Here is a 19,580-nt window from a genome sequence, read left to right as displayed (position 1 = left end):
TCACCTTTTTAAAAATCATCTTTAATGTGTTTTTAATAGTTTTTGCCTCATTTACCAGATAAATCATCTAAATAAATAGATGCTATACAGTCTGTTACCAATATCAGTACAAAAATAAACCGAGCTCTGCATCCACTCCGGCTCCCCCAGCACGCACCCACTCACAAGAGGCAGGTGCTGGGGACGGTTCGTGCCAGCCCCTCCCAATACATTCATTTCGTCTGAACAAAGCTCACTGCTCATTCTGTGCAAAGGAAGCCTTCTTGTGCTGAGACCTGGAGGCCAGGCTGGCCACTTCTAAAGCGAAGCTACGCAGAAGCATAGCGCCTTCCCCAGCAGGGGAGGAGGGGACGTTGGCAACGGCTCGATGGGGTGATGATCATGGGCTCGGCTGCTGCATGAGGAGTGGCCTTGCCTGATCCCACGGGCGGGGGGGAGGGGGGGAGTACATTTGAGTGGGGGTGGGCCAAGGGAGGCAGGAGGTCCAATCTTTCGAAGCATCCAATCCCTGGAGTTCTGGCCTTCAGTGTGGAAGCGAGGCGAGGTGGGGAGGTGGGAGGCGGGGACACTCAGGGCTGGGAGGAGGCCACACCCAACCCCTCATTGAGGTCTATGTGCTGGGGGCGGGGTCCTAACAGGCCACAGCCCTTCCCCCCAGGGAGCAGGCTCTGCAGGGTCAGCCCTCTCTGAGACACAGAAAACTGACCTGTCCGTGGGCCAGAAAGGACACCCGTGGGCCAGAAAGAGCTGAGTCAGAGGCAAGAAGGGTTTGGTTGTTGCTGCCTCATTCCACAACAGGCCCCCACACCCCGATTCTGCAAATTCTACACACACAGCTTATCGGGACGCACTGCCCGGCCCCTCCTTGGACATGTTTCTGAGATGTTGTTACAGTGTTTCCCATAGCTTGAAGCAAACAGCCTGCACCTGCAGAAGCAAAATAAGATCCACTCCCCGCCGACTCCGGCACTCCCTCTGGTGGACACGTGCCCCCTCCCCAGACACCCTGCTGTCTTCCAAGGACGTCCTGCTCAGGCAGCAGCCCTGACCCCGGCCTGTATAAGGAAACACAAACACTCCCTCACTGACGCGGGCATACAGGGCTCAGCCCGTGGCGAGAACGTAAACTTTCTTAAACTCTGTCTCTTGGCCTGGCTCCTGGTGGTGCGGACCTAACACACTCTCTGGGAGGGCCCATGAGCCAGGACGAGGTCCTGTGTCCCCTGGGGAATGAGTATGACTTATACTAGAAGCTGCCAGCCTGTCCCAAAGCCATGAGCAAACAGTATTCCACTAGAGACCTCCCAGCCCACCCCCCTCCACGCCTCGCCTCGGCTGGGAGCCTCTGTCCTGGGAAGGTCCCAACTCCAGCTGCCTTTCCCTCCCAGGGGCACAGCCGCCCCTCCTTCCCCTGACCCACCCCCACTTGAACCTCTAGATTCAACTCCCCAGGCTGGGGTGAATCAAGTCACCCCCAGAGGGGACTGTCCCCAATGGAAGCACTGAATTGACCCTGGACAGTGAAGAAATAAGGAAGAAGGGGAGAGAGACCAGGGATTTGAGAATCTTGCCAACAGGGCACCCAACGCAGAAATGGGGTGCGGTGTCTTTGGTTTGGGAACTGGGGAGGGGGGCTTGGGGAAGGAATAGCCCTATCCTGCCTCAGGACACAGCGGGAGGGCGGCCCTGGAGGGCAGGCAGAATGGCAGAGGGTGGAGGCCAGGCTTGTACTTGCCCTCCTGCACTTCCAGCCCCCCCCACCCCCCCACTGCCCCCCATCCCCGCCTTGTGGCCTTTTCTGCCTACAGGGCTGGGATGGGCAGAAGCCACTCCTCACTGCCAGGGGAGTTACCAGTCCACAGGGCACATTGGTGCAAACTAGAAAGTGAGTGCCCTCCCGCTGGCAGACACAGCCTGTGCTGGAGGCGGCCTGGGCTTGTGCACAGCCTGCCCCCCCCCCCCCCCCCGCAGCCTGACTGCAGGAAGACACGGCAGAGGCCCCACCACAGAACACAGGCCAGCCCAGCTTCGGCATGTGGGGTGCAGAGGGGGCACAGGATGCAAGGAGGAGGGATGGAGGGAGTTGAGGCTGCCCTGAGAAGGTGGTGGGACTCCCTCCCTCCCTGACCACCCACATCCACCATTGGCTGAGCTGAGGAGAGGGCAGAAGAGGGGAGTGGGAAGGGCTGAAAGGTCACCTGAGTCAGAGAGAACAGAGCCCCCCAGGAGGAAGCGCAGGTCCACCTGCAGACGCCCCCACCCCACGCCGGCAGCTGGCCCGGCGAAGCCACACAGGTCTGCCCAGAGCAGCAGAGGACATCTGCCATGCCAGACCCTGCCGATAGCTTCCAGCAAACGAAGAGCGGAGTAGGGCCAGATCTGGTCACGTGATGGGCTATGCCAGGTGGGGTGAGTGTGTGGTGCCCGTGACAAGTTCTTTTGTGCTGTGATCACCTCACATTCACCTGATAAGGTTTCTAAACAAGAGATTTGCAGGACCCATCGCACACGTCTGCAGTTACATGCACACACTCATGGGGCAGGAGGGCAGGGTGCGCGCACCCGGGTGCAGCTGGGGAGGGTGGGACTGGGGAAGCTCTCAGCAGGAGGCCTCGGCTGGCAGCTGCCCCAGGGAAAGTAGAGGCCTCTCTGAAGGGTACGGACTCAGGACACTGCAGCCATCTCTACCCCTTCCTTTGGCCCTTCTCTCTGACCCTCCCTCTGGGCAAAGGAGCCGCCATCCCACCTCAAGCTGGAGTGCAAAGATAAAAATACAGACCCCTTCCTGCCAGAGAGGCAAAGGCAAAATCAGCCTCAGGGCTGGGCGCCGTGAGGGGGAGGCCGGACTCCTGCGGTTGGTTGGTTCCCAGGGCCAGCTCTGTGTCTGGGGAGAAGGGCGATGGAGGTGTGCAGGGGTGGCCCTGTCTCCATTCTGCTCTGGAGATGGTACCCAAACTGACAGAGCAGTGCCAGGTACCCGCCCCTGCCAGAAACAGACCCGGAGGCCTCTCTGTAAACCTCCCCCACAGAGCACGGGGAGGATGGTGGGAGAGTGTTGGGATCTTCCCCCTCCTCCCGTTTCGTATTTTTAAATAAAATAATTACCCTCCCTAGACCCCTCCTCCCCTCTGGAAGTCCCCACCCCGAGCCCCAAAGAAAACAGTCTAAGAAGTAAAAACGGAGACTCAGAACTTTCCGCTGCGGCCTCGGTCTCGGCCTCGGTCTCGGAAGAAGCCCTCAGCGGCCTGGGCCTCGCGGAAGGTGACGGTGATGGAGTTGGCGGTGATGTCTGTCACGGTCACTTCACTTGTGGGGAGCGCGGGTGTCCAGGGAGGGGGTCCCTCGGCCAGGTCTGCATCTGCTACTGCCAGGGGAGAAAGACAGACGGACAGATGGAGGACAGGCTGACAACAGGGCGGGAAGGTGGGAACGGGTGGCAGCATGCAGACTACTCCCCATCCCCCGCAACAGGCTGTCCTCTGAGCCTCCAGCCAGGCCAGGCCAGCGCAGGACTGGACACATGGGAGGAGGTCATGACACTCATCCTGAGCAGGACCACAGGAAGCCCTGGGCTGGGTGCCCGGGTCCTTGCAGGCTGTGTGGCCTCCAGAGCACCCCATGCCCGCTCCGGGCATTAGGCCAACTGGACCTGATGACTCAAGGGATGGTTCCAGCCCCGAGGGTCTCTGGGCCTGGGCACCTTACCCTCCTCTTCGGGGGGCGGCTCAGCAGGCTCCCACTCGCTGGCTGCCTGCAGGACGTCCGGTGCCGGTGCCTCCTGCAGGAAGAGCTCCCGTGGATGGCTGTGACTCTCCAGGTTGGGCCCGCGGGGCGGGAACTTCTTGCGTGAGAGCCGCAGGTACTTGTGGGCCTTTCGGGGCTTGCGGAGCGGGAAGGGCAGAGTGGGCACCAAGGGGCCCTTGTCCACCAGCTCAGGCGCCCCCGCCTTGACCACCCCCTCGGGGCTCCCGCTGCCGAGTGGGCACGTCAGGGAGAAGCAGAGCTTCTCCTTGCCCTGGGCCTTGTGGGAGCTCCGCAGGTCCATGCTGTACAGCCGCTGCGGGGGCAAGCCAGGGCACGGCGGGTCAGCCCAGCCCTCCCACCCACTGCCGCGCCTTTGCTCATACTGTTCCTCCCGCCGGAGTGCCCTTCCCCATGTTTCATGGCCCAGAGGCAGCCATCACCCCACCCCCAGCCCAGCCTAGAGAGCCGTCCTTAGCCAGTCCCAGCCCTATAGCCCCACAGGGCAGCCTCATCTCCCCAGGGGCTGTGAGGGGCTCAGGGACGGAGGCCACAGGCACAGGTCTGGGGTACACAGTGGAGGAATGCACAGGAGGCACGAGTGAGTATGCAGGCCTAGGCCTCTGTTGACACCCTGCCTCATTCTTGTTAAAATGGGCTGAAAGGAAGGTTCCTCCACTTCTCACGGCTGGTGTTTTGCCATTTGGGGACTTGTCTTATTGCTTTGGGGTAACTTACACAAGTCCAGGAAAGATCCTTGTGCTAAAATGTTGGGAGGGCCTAGATAACTCTGGGGTAGTACCTTCTACTGCCACCTTTCACCAGAGGCAAGAGCTCCCGGAAGAGAGCGAGGCCATCAGATGGGACCCATGGCCAGACACCTCCAGGTGGGAGCGAAGATCACAGGTGCAGGCTCTGTTCTAGTCCTACCTGCTAATGCTCATTCTGGGGGTGTGGGGTACAGGTTGTCTTGGTGATGGGAGGAGGGCGGAACTGGGAGGGCATTGGGAAAATACTGCCATGCAAGGAGGGCTTATCCTGTATGTAGCTTTATCAAAACCCTTCACCCTGGCTTGCAGGCCACCACAAGCCCAGTAAACCCACAATTCTGCCAGGTGGACTCATCTTTGTCCTTCTCCGCCTCACCAGGAGAGCACTGCTATCAGGGACCCAGGAGCAGCAGTCAGATCTGGGCTTTACAGCTCTGACCCTGGCTGGGTAGACTACCAACCCCCCTGAGCTTCAGCTGTAGTAGCCAGCCTCCAAGATGGCCCCAACACACCCGCCCCGGGACCGCACACCCATGAGTCCCCTCGCGGAGGGGGGGGGGGGGGCTGAACAGTGCGGTGGGACTGCCAAGGCGAGGTCGTTAAAGACACTGTGCTCCTTCCTCCCTCTTGCTTGGATCGCCCACTCTGGGGGAAGCCAGTGGCCCACTGTGAGGCCCTCAGCAGCCCTCTGGGAGGTCCACAGGGTAAGAACAGGCCCTGCAACATCTGACACGCCCGTGAGCGCTGCTGTGAGGAGCACTTCGGAAGCAGCTCCCTGGCCGACATCATGACTGCACCCCAATTAGAATCACTGAAGAACTAGCGAATGCAGTCCTGGACTCCTGACCACGGAGACTATGGGAATCACAGTGTTTGTTGCTTTGAGCTGCTTAGTTAGGGGGGATCGTTACACAGACACAGATGATAACACCCCTTCCCTGGAGGTGTGTGTCCCCTGTGAAGGGCACTGAGCACAGAGCTGAGCACGGAGACGTCTGACAGACATCCCTGTCCTTCCTGGGACCATTTACGCGGAGCCCAGGGAACACGCCCATTGCGTGAGGGAGGCCATCTGTCTGCAAAAGCCTCGGGAGTTCTACAATCAAGAGCGGACAGGCGGCTGGACCTGACGCACCTGCAGGCGGACCAAGAAGACTTGTTTTTGGTTCCCAGTCCCTGGATGGGCTACAAGTGAAGGAGAGCAGGTGTCCCACCATTCCGCTTTTCCAGGAGAAAACTCGGGCTCGGAGAAGCAGATCACCTAACATGATGGCCTCAAACCACAAAACTGCGTTACTCAGACTCCACCTTCCTTTCAGGGCAAAGCAGGGAGGTCAGCACAGTGCCCCCAAGACCTGGGCACCAGATGCCACAGCGTCTAGACCCACCTGTGGCAGGGACCGGAAAGGGTGACACCTTTCTAGGACTTTCCCCGACGGTGGGTCCAGGATGCCGAGGCGCCTTTGCTGGAATTCTAAAATGCCAGGCTCGCATGCTTCCTCAGTTCTAAAGTTGTGTCTCTAAGGACCTCAAATATTACAATTTTGTGTTGTAGGGATTCTGAATATCAGAAAGGCTCGCTTACAAAGTTCTAAGCTTCTAGAGTCCTAGGAGCCCATGAGCCATCCACCCACTCTCCTCCCCCCAGCATCCTCCCACTTCCTGCGGCACCAGCCCCACATTCCGACTTCCCCCACTACTCCCATGGGCCCTAACCCGCCCCCCCCCCCCGTGCCTCCCGCTCACAGCACCCTGGGCGGGCTGAGGAGGGGGAGCGGTTCAGCTCAACTAGCTGGGCAATGGCGGGGGAGCATGGGGACCGGTGGGTGGGCACCAACGCCGGCCGGTTACCTGCAGCAGAAGCCGCTTGGGTTTCGGACCTCTCTTCCTATACCCCGACGCTCGGTCTCTCTCCTCCCTGGGTGCAGAGCAGATGGAGGAAGAAAAGAAAACACTGGTGACATTTAAGGGCAAGTAGGGGTCCTCCACCCTGCCCTCCGCAGTCTATGGGGGAGGGGCATCCTTCACAGACCACCCCCCAGTGCCAGGACAGGGCCTCCTCCCTGATGCTTTCTTTAGGCCATGACAACGGGGCCACATGTTGAACTCCCGAAGCCTCGGTCTTCCCAGCTGCCCAGGCAGCAGCACAGCCACGGGTGGTGTCTCCCAAAGCCTGTGGCTCTTGATTGGGCCCAGGTCACGCCAGAGCTCTGCTCCCCATGCTACTGGGAGCAACCGCCCCCCAGAGTACAGTTCCAGTTTCCACTCTGGAGAGTCGTGCAGAACCTGTCAATCAAGTCTGCCTGAGTGCCCAGGGCACTGGTGAGAACGGGAAGGATCCCTCCCACCTTTGCGCCCCCATCTGGGCTCTGCGTGACTGGTGGGGAGAACAGCGCCCACCCCTCTTACTGTCCGATCGGGGAAGGGGAGAGAAGCTAGCCTGTGCTGAGTCCCTAGGAGATGACCGACGGCTGGGGGCCTTTCCAAATCCCAAGTGCAAAACACAGGCACACGTGAGGCTGCAAACAAAGCCACACACAACACACACCAGAGTCACCACAGAGCTGCTGACAGGGCCCGAGTGGTGGGAAAACCCAGTCACTTCCTTCTGCCCATTTCACTTCCTTCACACTCAGAAAGTGTGAATGGGCCGAAGAGGCCACGTGGTCGTAGAATGTGAGGGCAGGAGTTCGCCCTGACAAGAGGAACATTCTGAGATGTTGTAAATTAAATTCCAGCGGGCCAGAGAGTGAGACCTGGTGACAGCAGGGGCCAGCTGATGTGAGAGAGAGAGAGAGAGAGAGAGAGAGAGAGAGAGAGAGAGAGAGAGACACGCACATCCTGCATGTGTGGTGGAGCCCTCCCTCCCATGGCGCTGGGGACCTAGAAGCAGCCTTTGGGAGCAGCACAGAGCGCTGTGACACGCTCCGGGCGGCTCACCAGGACAGCCCTCCCAGCCTTCATGCTGACAAGCTTCTCTCAGAGCCCAGTGCTGGGGGCCAGGCGTCCCCTCCAGGCCCAGCTCTGCACTGACCCACAGGAGACTGTGCTGGTCACTTCTCTGGCCTCAGGGTCCTTGTCTGGAGCGAGAGGCTCCCTTCTCAGCTCATCACTAGGCTCTTAAGAGGAGTGAGAGATGTCCCTGGTATTTATGAAAATGGAAAGTAGGAGGCTAAAGTAATAAAGAGGAAGAAGAGAGAGGGGAGAAAAAGGAGAGAAAGGAAGGGGGGGGAGAGAAGGGCCTCAGGGGAAAATAACAGCATGTTAATTACATTTACATGACTTATTGATTATGATGATCACATACTGGACACTGGACAAGTCACTGCTCTAAAGCTTTAACCCTCACACCATCCTACGAGGGAGGTACTATTACTACCCTCACGGAGAGGTTAAGTAACATACACTGTTACACCTCCCGCCACTGGTGAAAATGCTAAGCTCTGGTTCCACACCGGGGAGGTCAGGCCTAGGGGCCCAGGGAGGATCAGCAGGACAGGCCTGGAGCCCAGGCCATATGATTCTGGCTCCTAATATGCAGCCCCTCCCCCTTTCTTGTCTGCAAACTGCAGGGAGTGCAGGTGAGAGGGTGAGGCAGGGCCTGCATTCTGTCCAACCTTACCAACTCAGAGCCTGGTATCTGTCAGACGCTCTGACCATTTGTGTCCAGGGCTAAAGAGCTGAGACCGCCAAGGAGTCAGGGCCCCAGCAAACCCAGTGCCTCTCAGTGCCCCCTGGTGTGCAGGTGCCCCCAGTGAAAGTCCCTCCCCAGCCTCCTGGGTCTCATTAAAACCCTGCAAAGCACGTGTTAAATGGGCCTCACTCCTTTTACTGCCTTTTCACCAAGACTGAGAGAAGGAGTGAGAGTGTCACACAGTGGGCCTGCAGAAGTTTCCGAGTTTGTCCTTAACTATCGACTTCTGACTCAAAGCAGCACGCCAATCATCTACCAGGACTCACGCTGCCCTCCCTGAGCTGTGCCACCCCCTCCTTCAGATGCCCCTGCCTCCCACACTGTCCCCACCCTCCCTCACCCCACAGCCTCCAGCTCACCCACTCCGGTCGCCACACTCAGAGCCACACTGGCCTCCAGGCTGCTCCTCACACACAGGCCCCCACCCCAGGGCCTCTGCACTCCCTGGGCCTCACCCGGGTGTTCTCTAAAGGACCCACCGGGCTCACTCCCTCACTTCACTCAGGTCCTGCTCAGACACCCCCGGCTCACTCCCCAGGAACCAGCACCCCCTCCCTGTCCCCTACCCTATCTTTGCAGCAGGGGTCAGCCTCTGATACGGTACACGTATGTTAGAGCACTGTTCATTGCGTGTCTCCACACGGATGTGAGCCACATGGGGCAGGGGCGTTTGTGGCTGCTGTGCCTGGCTGGGACCCCAACGCTGGAACAGTGCCTGCACATCCTGTGATCTCAATCAAGACTTGCTGAAGAAACCAAAGAATGACTGGCTGACCCCTAATTACCATCAGGAGATACTCACACGTGTGAGCCCACACGCACGGGCTGCAGAGGGCTTTCACACACGTTTGCTTCCCAAGCAGCCCCAAAGGTCGGCCCCTGATACCCATCGCACAGATGAGGAGGCCGAGGCTCAGAGGGAAAGGCCTTGCCTGACACCTCACAGCTGGTGGGTGGCAGAGCCAGGTGCCAGGACTCTAACCCAGGCCTGTGATGCTGCCCGACTCTCTCCCAGGGCCACACCACTTTGGTCAAGGCCGCACGAGCACTGGGGACCAGAAAGAAGCTGTGGGACAGGTCACCCTCATCTTTAAAGGCAGGAGCAGTGAGAACTGGTCCTTTGAGTCGGCAGCAGGAGACGTCCTGGGGGGAGAGGGGAGAAGGGGCCCAAGGGGGGAAGGAAGGGCCTCCCGCGTACAGTCAGGAGCCTGGGCCGGGCTCTTTCCCAGCTGGGGGGCTGCTGGACAAGTCCCACAGCTCCTCAGGGCCTCAGTTTCCCCAGCTGTCAGATGACCCTCCTCCCTGCCTCAGGAGGTGACCAGAGGGACTGATTTCAGGAGACAGTCCGCACTGACAGGTCAGTGTGAGGGAGAAGCTGCAGGACGCGGGCTGCCTGCTGGCAGGAGCTCAGTAACCCTGACCTCACAGCAGAGGGAATGGCTGGATCTGCTCACAGGCCCCACACCAGCAGAGAGGACATGCTGTCCAAGGCTCCCCGCTGAGAGCAGCCCTTATGGGGATGGGAGGAGCTGCCAATCACTAACCACCCTGGAATCTCAGCAGAGCGCTGGCAGACGTGGGACACGGAGACGCTGGTGGCTTTGCCCAGCGCCACTCAGGAGGGGGTAGCGTGGGAAGGACCAGAACCAGCCATCTCACAGGCCTTCCCTGAGTTTCATCAGGTGGTCCTCTCTTGCTAAGGGACCTCCAGGGTGCGTGTCTCTGGTCTCCCCCCAGGGCTGCCTGGGCATTACTGATATTGCTGCTCCTCACACGCAGGGCATCGCTAGGACACGTTTCACATTCATCACGGCGACTGAAACCCTACCTTATGGAGAAGCCGCAGCAGGAGTTATTGGGGTGGCCCCGTGGCAGCAGAGAGACCGAGGCCTGGGGAGGGGAGGGAAGTGGCCAACATCACCCAGCAACAGGAAAGTAACCAGGGCCCCCGGTGCCCTGGAGCTGGTGCCCACCACCCTCCCCCAGCTGCAGACACGAGGGGAGTGTCCCTGCCAGGACCCCTCCCCCGCCCATGCCCGGGCCTTGTTGAGAGCCAAGGCAGAGCAGGCTGCCTAGGAAACCTCCGAGCGGCCTGTGGACCAGCCCGGCCCGTGCAGGCGGAGCCCCTTACTTCTCCTCATAGGCCATGACCAGGCGGGGGTCCAGGATGTGCTCCTCTGGCTCCCACGTGCTGTACCTGGGAGAGAAACGACAGGTCAGAGCTGCCCCGCGCTCCCCTGCATTCACAGAAGCCACAGTTGCTCCGCCAGGGCCCACTGTCTGCAGGCCCTCGCCCCTTCCTGGTCCAGAAAATTGTCACCTACTCCTTGGAGCTGTCCCAGGCCAGCCAAGCGAGGTCAGGGCCTCCTAGGGGTTCCAATGACACCAGAACCCCCTCGTTCTGAGCACTCACCAAACTACCTACAAAAGGTGTGATGAGACCTATGTCCACCTCAGCAGCTCATGGGATATAATTCAGGGGAGGGCAGGGCGGTACGTCCCACAGGCCCTTCCTAGAAGAGGTAAGAGCCCGTAATAAAGGGCAGGGGTTCTGAGACAGGCTGCCTGGGTTCAAATCCCAGCTCTTCCCTTGGAAGCTGTAAAACCTTGAACGATTTCCCTAAGGTCTTTGTGCCTCGATTTCCCCATGTGCAAAAGACTCTGTGCTGGAAAAAGCATCGTGTGTCTACGTGTTTAGAGCAGGGCCTGACACACAGGAAGTGCTCTGTGTTTATCACTGCTGCTATTCCCACTCCTTTCTCAAACCCCAGACCCAGCACAGCCTCTGCCAGGCTGAGCTGCTCCCTCCCTTCTGGGCGCACATCTGTGCCATCGAGGCCAGCTGTGAAGTGCCTGGTGGCAGGGCCTGGCACACAGCAGGAATTTGGTAAATGTCTAGCACCGGTCATAGGGCTAGGACCCACTAGGATTTTCCCCAGGGGATCTCCTCCACTCCCGACCAGAGCGTATTCCCTGCGGGAACAGGCCTGGGCTGAGATGGCGCGGCACTTCCTGAGCTCAGCCACCCGTGTTCCACTGCTCCGTTATTTACTTAGAATCTGCCTTTAAGCTGCTCACTTTTTCATCTATTAAATTTTTTAAAAAACTAACTGTATATGACTTTTGTAATTGGAAAAAACAGTACCACTCACTATAAACAGATGCTAGTGCATAAAAATTAAAATTTTAAAACATGTATGTGTGCATATGTGCATGCATACAAATAAATATACACACAAACGTACAATTATGCCTTTGGGTATCTGTGCACATGTACACGCACAGACAAAACCTAAGCACTGGACTGTGATCCTGGCGGAGGCGGCACCGGCTCCGCTGGATAAGAAGGGAGAGGAACAGGTCTCAGGGGAGGGTTACCAAGCAGAAGGAGGCTGGGCATGGCCCTGCCTTGTGGCCTCCAAACAAGCTAAGCCGAAACCTTCATCTTCAATGGTCCTGGGACTGTGAAACCTACAGGTGTCCTGTCCAGACACAAACAACAAGCTGCCCGAGAACAGACTCCTCGGCTCCTTTTCTCCACGGACACTGCTACACGGCTACTTCGTGTCGGCCCCGTCCGGCCCTGTAACTCAGCAACGAAGGGCCGTGCCCTGAGGACCACATAGCCATACCCAGTGCCACATGCTCAGCCTGAGCAGTCACCTCTCTTCCTATGTACATGCTATGCGGTCCGCCTGGACAGTCCCTCCAGAGGACTCTACTCATTCTTCAAGAGCCAGGTTCTTGTAGCTCCTCTCCCAGCTGTGCCACTCCCAGGACGAACGGTCCTCTCATCCCCTCTCCCCTCGTTGCCCTTGGCACCTGCCATAATGACTGAATGCAGCTGGCGCCCTGGTGGGCAGATGTAACCCCTCCCCAAGCACTCAGCCCAGGCCCAGCTGCCAGGTGCTCTGGGAATGGCTCTAGAAGCCACTGCAGTGTCACCCCGAAGAAATGTGAAACTAAAAAAAAAAAAAAAAAAAGAAAAGAAAGTGAAACTAAAACTGGTTAAATGTATATTTTGGTAAAACCCAAACTATGACCAACCAGAGGCTCATAGTTTTATTTCCTCAAGGTTGGGTTTTCTCAGCTGAAACTAGTTATAGGGGGAGTTTTGTGTTCCTGCTGTGGGCTGCCTCCTCTTTTTCTGGCTGTTGAAATGTCCCTGCCTTGTTCTAGTCCTCTCTGCCCTGCCCACTTCCCCACCACCTCACCCAGTTTTGTTCACGTTGCTGCAGTGTTGTTAGGTTCCTGGCAAGTCCCTAATTTTCTCTGGATCCCAGTTTCCTCATCTTAGAATCACTAGCAGCACCACAGCCATTAACAGCAAGGAGTGAGCGCAGACTACTGCCGGGGACTCATCCATTCCTAACACCTGGAAGAGGTAGGTGACCCATTTTATAGATGAAGACACTGAGGCCCGAGGGTAGCATCTTGCCAAGGCCACTGTGACAGCGAGTGGGCAGTCTGTGGTTGGAACTCAGCTCAATCTCGGCCACACTCTACCTTCGGGTACCTCACATGTCATGCACTGAGCTGGGATGTCCTCGGGAGAGGGGCACTGCCTAACTAACCAAGTCCTCAGTGTCTGACCTGGGGGCCTGGCACACAGTAGGTGCACGGAAAAGGTTGGTAGATTCAGGGGGGCCTGTTATTAGCTTGGGGCATCCATCCGTGGGACCTGAGGCAAGAGCACCGGGTCAGACCTGGCAGCAGGAGGCCTGGCCCTGCCCCGTGAGAAGGGCGAGCAAGGGGAGGTGGATTGCACAAGTATCTGTCGAACACCCGGGGCTCCCCAAAATGGAGGCCACAGGGCCCCTCCTCAGTGGTGATCCAGAGGCAAACCCGACTCAGGAACAGCCAGGCGCAGGGGCAGGAGGCGGCTTGGTCCACAACCTAGGCGACAGTAGGCGGGCTGGGGAACTGGGTACGAGCTGGGCGCGAACGGGGCGCTCCGTGGGAGGCCGGGGACCACTTGGCCCCGCCCGCCCGCCCTCCCCGCAGCACCGGAGCCGCGCGCGCACGCAGGAGGCGCGTCCGGATGACCGGGCCAACCAATAGGGGGTGGGGGCGGGGACGGCGCGTGCCCGCTGGGAGGTAAACACGGCCACGTGACCGCTGCCGGGCCGGCTGGGTAAACAGGCAGCGGCAGTTGCTCCAGCCCCGTGTGCGCAGGCTCCAGCTGTGCTGGGGGGGGGGGGGGGCGCCCCACTGACCAAGGCCCGCTCCAGCTCCCCCCCCAAAGTAATGCGGCTCAAATGAGATGCAGCCGGGGGGTTGGTGGCCAGCCCGCAGGGGTGGCTTTGAGCAAGTGATTCAAGTCGCTTTACCTCTGCGTGAAGGGGGATAGCAAAATAGTCCCTAGGGTTGATGTGACTATTAGCTGTGTTAGCCTGTGCAGCCCTTAGTTCAGTACGGTACATAATGAAAGCAAATAAGCATTCATTAAATCCATTTCAAAAGCCTAGAGAGCACTAGAAGCTGCCAGGCCCGCATCCTGGACTCCAAACCGTCCTGGGGGAGGGAGAAGCGCCCTCCCTGTGTCCCTCGGTCACCGTGAGGAACCGTGTGCCGTCTGGGGCAGCCCGCGGCGGGCTCTGTGCGCCCGGGCCTCCTTTTTACAAGACGGATGCAGAGGGACTGAGGGCTGTGCCTTGGGTCGTACAGTTGTTAAATATATAGAACTGAGTTCAAAGGCAGCCTGATCTGACTCCACAGCCTGAGCACGTCCCACTGAGTGGACCATCAGGCCATCACCCTGGGTCACCCTGGCCAGGGCCCGCTGTGTATCAAAGGGGCTAGACCTGCAAGCCCTGGGGGCAGGCATCCCGTCACTCAGATCATCCCAGCTGTCCGCCCTGGGCAAGGGCTCCTCTGCTGAGGATGTCTGCCGTCCCATCTGTAAAATGGTTGCCATAAACCAATAGGCAATGTCTGATCATACTAGGGACTGACTGCTGAGCAGCCTGGTTATTGCTGTGCCCACTGACAGTAACATTAGGAAAACTCCATGGAGGCGGTCCACCCTAGAAGGTGCGGTAGCATTCACTAGTGAAAACGGAAGGAAGGACCGCAGTCCTGGGCAGATTGCAATCAGAATAGGATGTCTGAGGGTTTCTTCGGGGCTGAGAGCACCTGCAGCTGATTTAACATCCTCTGCCCTGTGACCGCAGCCCTTTTCCGTGCTGTTTGCTGTACCTTCCATAACTAGCAAGACAGCTCCTCTGCCCCACCTGCTGGGGAGGAAGGGCAGTCATTTTTTTTTTGCCGTTTGGAGAGAAAACAGGCAAAGCCTGTGGCTGAACAGGCACAGGGCGAGCATTCTGCTGTTTCTGTCGTTAACATAGGCCTGCCTGGCCAGGGTGAGGAGTGGAGGATCTGGATCCCCTCCCCGCTGAGGCTGGCACTGCCCTGGCCAAGGCTCCCAGGCCTGCAGGTTGCAGCCTGCCCAGCTCCCCACTCCCCACCTGCTGGGGTCCAAGCCAGACCCCCTGGCGAGGGGAGAGGGAAGACCACATGGTTACAAAGGAGCTCCTGCTTCTCCCTCTGACTGAAGCTGTTTCCCCCAAGTGAAGTGGGTGACACAGTGAATGGCATGAAGTGGGGACCATGCTGCATGGAGTTGGCAATTCTCTTCTTATGACCTTTCTAGGAACTACATTCCTGGGGCTCACAGGTGGATAGGAACCCAGGACCAAAGTGTGGGGGAGCCAGAAGTGCACCTGTCATCTGGTCAAACAGAGCTCCCAGAACCCCTTGAGGGGGTCATAAAAGGTCATGGAAGCCCATCGAGTGGTCCCATCATGTTAAGAAACAAGTGGGCCCCAGGGCTGGGGCTCCGCCAGCAGAAACAGGGAGGGACTGCTCCTAGAGCTCTGCGTCCTTCCTGCTGATGGAAGCTCCGACGGGCAGACATATTCACTGGGATTAATAAAAGTGGGATAAGCGCCGCTGTTTAAAGAAGGAAGTCTTTCAAGAGATGGAGTCTAGAGGAGGAAAAATAGCCAACAGTGCCTTGAAGGCTACTGGGCTGGGACCACACGCCCATGCGATGCCTTCCGGTGCAGAAGCCAGGGGCGCCAGTGCCCAGGGAGCCCGTGCTCCTGCTGCCCCCGCACCCTTGTCTAGTCCTCCCGCACTCTTACTGTCCTGCACCCAGGCTGGAAATCCACGCCTCATCTGCCCAGAGAGTAAGGGACCCTCCTTCAGTCCTGGGGTGTTTGGGAAGGGGCAGGAGGGACAGGAGGAATGGACAAATGCATTATCTGCTTGGCCATCCACCAACTCGAATCATCAGGATGCCCCACAAGGTAAAGAAGCCTGTGGGGGGAGGGGCAGGGCCTTGACTATTGAACCCATTTTGCACATAAGGATGCTGAGGCAGCATGGGCCATTGTCCTCTCTGCTGTCTTCTCCACCATGCCCCCAGACACTTCCACGACCCAATACAGGTCAGTCGTCCCCCCACCACCCCCACCCCCACCCCCACCCCCTTTCAGCACGGGACTGCAGAAAGTGCCTGGCACAGACAGCAGAGGCTCTGAGGAGAGGGGGATTCCAGGAGCCAGTTTCTACTGGCAGGGCAGGGGGGTGGGGCACCTACAGACCAATGGGAAGGCCCCACGACTCCCTCCTTCCCCACCCTCTTCAAATAACTCCCTGCTGGGAGGTGATTGGCTGGTGTGAAGGTTCTAATTGGGTCTCAGCCTGAGAGGTGGAGAGACTGGGAGAGGTCCTAGACCAGCTCCCTGCCCCCCAACTCTGAGATGGAGGAGGCACAGAGGAGGTACCTGAAAATGGGGAGGCCTAATTCAACTCTGACCTCACTTGCTGTGTGATCCAAGGCAAGCTGCCTCCCTTCTCTGGGCCTGTTTCTATATCTTTTAGAGAGATTACTACCCCACCTGCCTCACAAGACTGAATGGGAACCTGCTCTGTAGACTGGAGAGAGCGGTCCAAAGGCAAGGTGGGCTCAGACTGTCCCTAGTTCTATGTCACTGAGGACTCATGCACCGCTGGCTCGCCTTGTCTTACCCAGTCTCATAAACCCCTGCCCAGCCCCTCCACTCCTCCAGCAGGCATCTCTGAACCCTAGATGCTGGCCCTTCACCTCCCAGGTGCCAAGAAAATCCAGAAAGCGGGGGAGGGGGGGTGCCTCCAACCAGATATGGAACTTAACCTGAGGGAGGTGAGAAGGGCAACTGGGGCCCGCCTTGACCCTCATGTGCTCCAAGCCCCTCAGCTGGCAGAGGGGCAACTGAAAGCTAGAGAAGATGATCTCATCGAGGCCCGCTGGCCAAGCTAGAGCAGCTGGAGCTGAAAGTCAGGCAGGAGAGAGGGCACCGGCGGGCGGAGGGAGGTGCAGGCAGGCAGACGCACACACAAAGGACCTTACTTTGGGGGCCATCCTTTCCACTTCACCAGATACTCGACTTTACCCTAGGAAGAAAGAGAAGCAGACACAGTGAGATGCACAGCCGCCCCGATGACCACCCACAGGACAGTACGGACTAACCCCCTCTACAGATACATGTCCCCCAACACATACAAGAGACCCCCCACCAGACCCCCCACCAATCCAGAGACCCCCCCAAACTCTGGCTGCTGCGCAACCACCCCAGATGTCCTCCCTACTAGAGTACAGAAGTGCATCCGGCCCCAGACACCTCTGGGGCTCCTGTGACACATGGGGAAACTGAGACCACATGGGGGTGTGCATCACCAAAGACCCAGTGTCTAGAATCCGAGTGCTAAGACCATCTTTAGGTCAGAAGACTCTCCAGGTCATAGAAAACTCAGTCCAATCCCACCAGCCCCTTCCGAGAGGCTGCCTCTGACCAGAGGTGACAGGCCAGTGCGTCTCTCAACTCAAAAGACCTGGCAGGACCCGGAGAAGGCTGACAAAACCTCCACCTACGGACACGATGGTCACTCCTCCAGGAGTTAGAAAACAGAGCAGACCCCTCCCTTCCTCAGAGCTGACAGGGGCCTTTAAAAGTTTCCTGTCCACACAGGAACTTTGAGACCAAGATGCCACCTCTTCCAAGAGGCCTGTCCCGGCCACGTTTTCGAATGCCATCCCCCCACCTCACGGTGTGCAGCACGGAGCCCGCTGGAGGGCATCTGTGTTTATTTCCTCATTCACCGTGCGTCTCCTCTGCCAGGATGCCAGCTCAGTGATCCCTCCCTGGGGCTTAGAATGGCGGCTGGTACATAACAGATCCTCCGTAAATCTGTTTTGAATGAATGGCTGAAGGAATGACGCTGGCACTACCCCTCCGGCCTGGCCTGGAAGAGGGTACCCACTGCAGTTGCTTGGGCTACACTCCATGACCAGCTGGGCTCTGGGGAATAAATTAAAATTGAGGACACACTGGAGGAGGGGAGAAGGGGGAGGGCAGCCCAACCTCAGGACCGTGTTCAGCCCCATCAGAGATGGGGAAGAAAAGAAGCTCATGGCCCAGCCGGTCTGGCTCAGTGGACAGAGCACCGGCTTGTGGACTAAAGGGTCCCGGGTTCGATTCCATCAAAGGCACGTGCCCTGGTTGTGGGCTCCATCCCCAGGAGGGGGCGTGCAGGAGGCAGCGGATCCATGATTCTCTCTCATCACTGATGTTTCTATCTCTCTCTCCCTTCCTCTCTGAAATCAATAAAAATATATATTTTTTTAAAAAGAAAAGAAGCTCATGGACCACCGTGACCTTGAGCCCAAGATGCCAAGACTGAGTTTTCTATCACAAAAGAAGAGGAGCTGGCCGCCAGCCGCCAGTCGCCCTGGGCTCCTCGCTCTCCCTCCATCGCTGACTTCCCGGTGACTCTGATCCGTTCACCTCCCGGGCCTGGGCCTGGGCCTGGGTTTCTGCCTCCGTCAAAGCGGGGCGGTGGCCTCTGAACCCGCCCAGCCCGGCCGGGGGCGTCCCTCGGGGCTGCACAGAGGAGCGGGAAGAAGGCGGGGGTGAGCGCAGGAGGGGAGCTTCCCTGGCGACTCCGACCCCGGCTCCCGCCTGCGGCGATCCAGCTCTGCAGCCGGGAGCGCGGACCCGCGCCGGCGGGGCCGTCCTTGAAGGCAGGTGGGCGTTTCGGCGGCGAAGGGGGCGGAGCCGCGCACCGTGGGCGGCGCCGGGCCCCGCGGGGCGGAAAGTTGAGGCGGGGAAGCCGGAGGGGCGTGCGCCGGGAGGAGGAGGAGATGGAGGTGGGAGCGGAGAGGAGCGGAGGAGGTCCAAGTCCAGCAGGTCGACTTCGGAGGCTGAGCTGTCCCGGAGCCCCGCCTCCAACTTCAAAGGTCTTGGTACCAAGAGTCCAGAGTCCTGTGTTCGAGACCCAGTATCCACGCGAACGCACTAGGCAAGCCGGTTCCTCGACTTGGGCCTCAGTCTCCCCACGTTCAGAAGCGGGGGGTGGGGGAAGGATGGCGTCCAGGACCCCTACGTCTGAGCCCAGTCTCCAGTTCGGCGGCTCAGCGGCCCCAGCATCCCGGGGCGACAACTTTTATTCCACTCGCACTCCCAGGTGCCGGGGGAAACTGAGGCACCGGCTGGGGGGACAAGCCCAGCCGCGCGGGGCCGCCTGGGCCGCCCACCACACATCTCCCCACGCCCCCAGCGGGGAGGTGACGGGGCTGGGAACGCGAGGGGACCCCACCGGGGTCCCGGGAGCCGCCCCCCGGCAGCCTCACCTTCCGCACGCGCTTCTTCCGGATGCTTTCCACGGCGAACACCTGCTCGCCGATGGCTGACAGCTCCATGCGGGGCGGCGGACGAGCGGGCCCGGGGCCGGGCCGGGCCGGGCCGGGGGCGGAGCTGCGGGCCCGCGGCTGCGGCGCGCGATGCTCGGGCCGGCGGCGGGGTCCCGGTCACCCTCGCCCGGGCGCGCACGCGCACGCGCACGCGCGCACACCCCCTCGCACTCCCTCACGCCGACGACGTTCCATTTTTGAACCTGCGCAACGTTTTCCTCGGCGCGAGCGAGCGGAGGAGCGCGCGGGAGTGGGCGGGGCGGGGGCGCGGCTCGCTCCCGGCAGGCCCCGCCCCTCCCTCTCCGCCGGCCCCGCCCCGCGGGAGCCCCGCCCTCACCTCCGGCCCCGCCCCGCCCGCCGGGGAGGCAGGGTCCGCGCAGCGCCCCAGCCGCCAGCCTGCGGAACTTACTCGGCGCGCGCTCCTCTCGGCTCCCAGCCGGGCGAGGTCTTAACGCCGACATGCGTTTCCTAAAATCCTCCCGGGGACTCTGATGGGCCGGAAGCGGCACGGCCCGGGTTGGGCAGATGAGGAAGCGGGCACAGGTTCTCCCACTAAAGAGCAGGGGGCCGCGGACTCCGCGCTGCGGAAGGGCGGCACGGCCCAGGTTTCCCCACCTGTCGTGACATCGCGGCACCGCGG

The 19,580-nt window shown here is 59.6% G+C and overlaps 1 protein-coding gene across 4 annotated transcripts; it reads right to left on the bottom strand.

Moving 5' to 3' along the window:
• Positions 1-19,195, bottom strand: CBX7 (chromobox 7). 4 transcript variants are annotated; one of them, XM_059681496.1, is made up of 6 exons: positions 18,881-19,195; positions 16,601-16,644; positions 10,337-10,402; positions 6,363-6,429; positions 3,706-4,057; positions 1-3,361 (listed from the first exon to the last, which is right to left on the bottom strand). In XM_059681496.1, the coding sequence occupies exons 1-6, from the start codon at positions 18,947-18,949 to the stop codon at positions 3,186-3,188; spliced, it is 774 nt and encodes a 257-aa protein (XP_059537479.1). In that variant the 5' UTR covers positions 18,950-19,195; the 3' UTR covers positions 1-3,185. The 4 variants fall into 4 exon arrangements, with proteins under 4 accessions (XP_059537479.1, XP_059537478.1, XP_059537480.1 ...); XM_059681495.1 differs by having other exon boundaries at positions 1-3,364; positions 18,881-19,194; XM_059681497.1 differs by having other exon boundaries at positions 1-3,364; positions 3,706-3,880; positions 18,881-19,194.
• Between the last annotated feature and the right edge of the window lie 385 nt (positions 19,196-19,580).

This window comes from Myotis daubentonii, chromosome 2 (genome assembly GCF_963259705.1).
Source record: "Myotis daubentonii chromosome 2, mMyoDau2.1, whole genome shotgun sequence".
Taxonomy (NCBI): Eukaryota; Metazoa; Chordata; class Mammalia; order Chiroptera; family Vespertilionidae; genus Myotis; species Myotis daubentonii.
The sequence above is the reverse complement of the archived record's forward strand: the minus strand, read 5'-3'. Positions and strand labels throughout refer to the sequence as shown.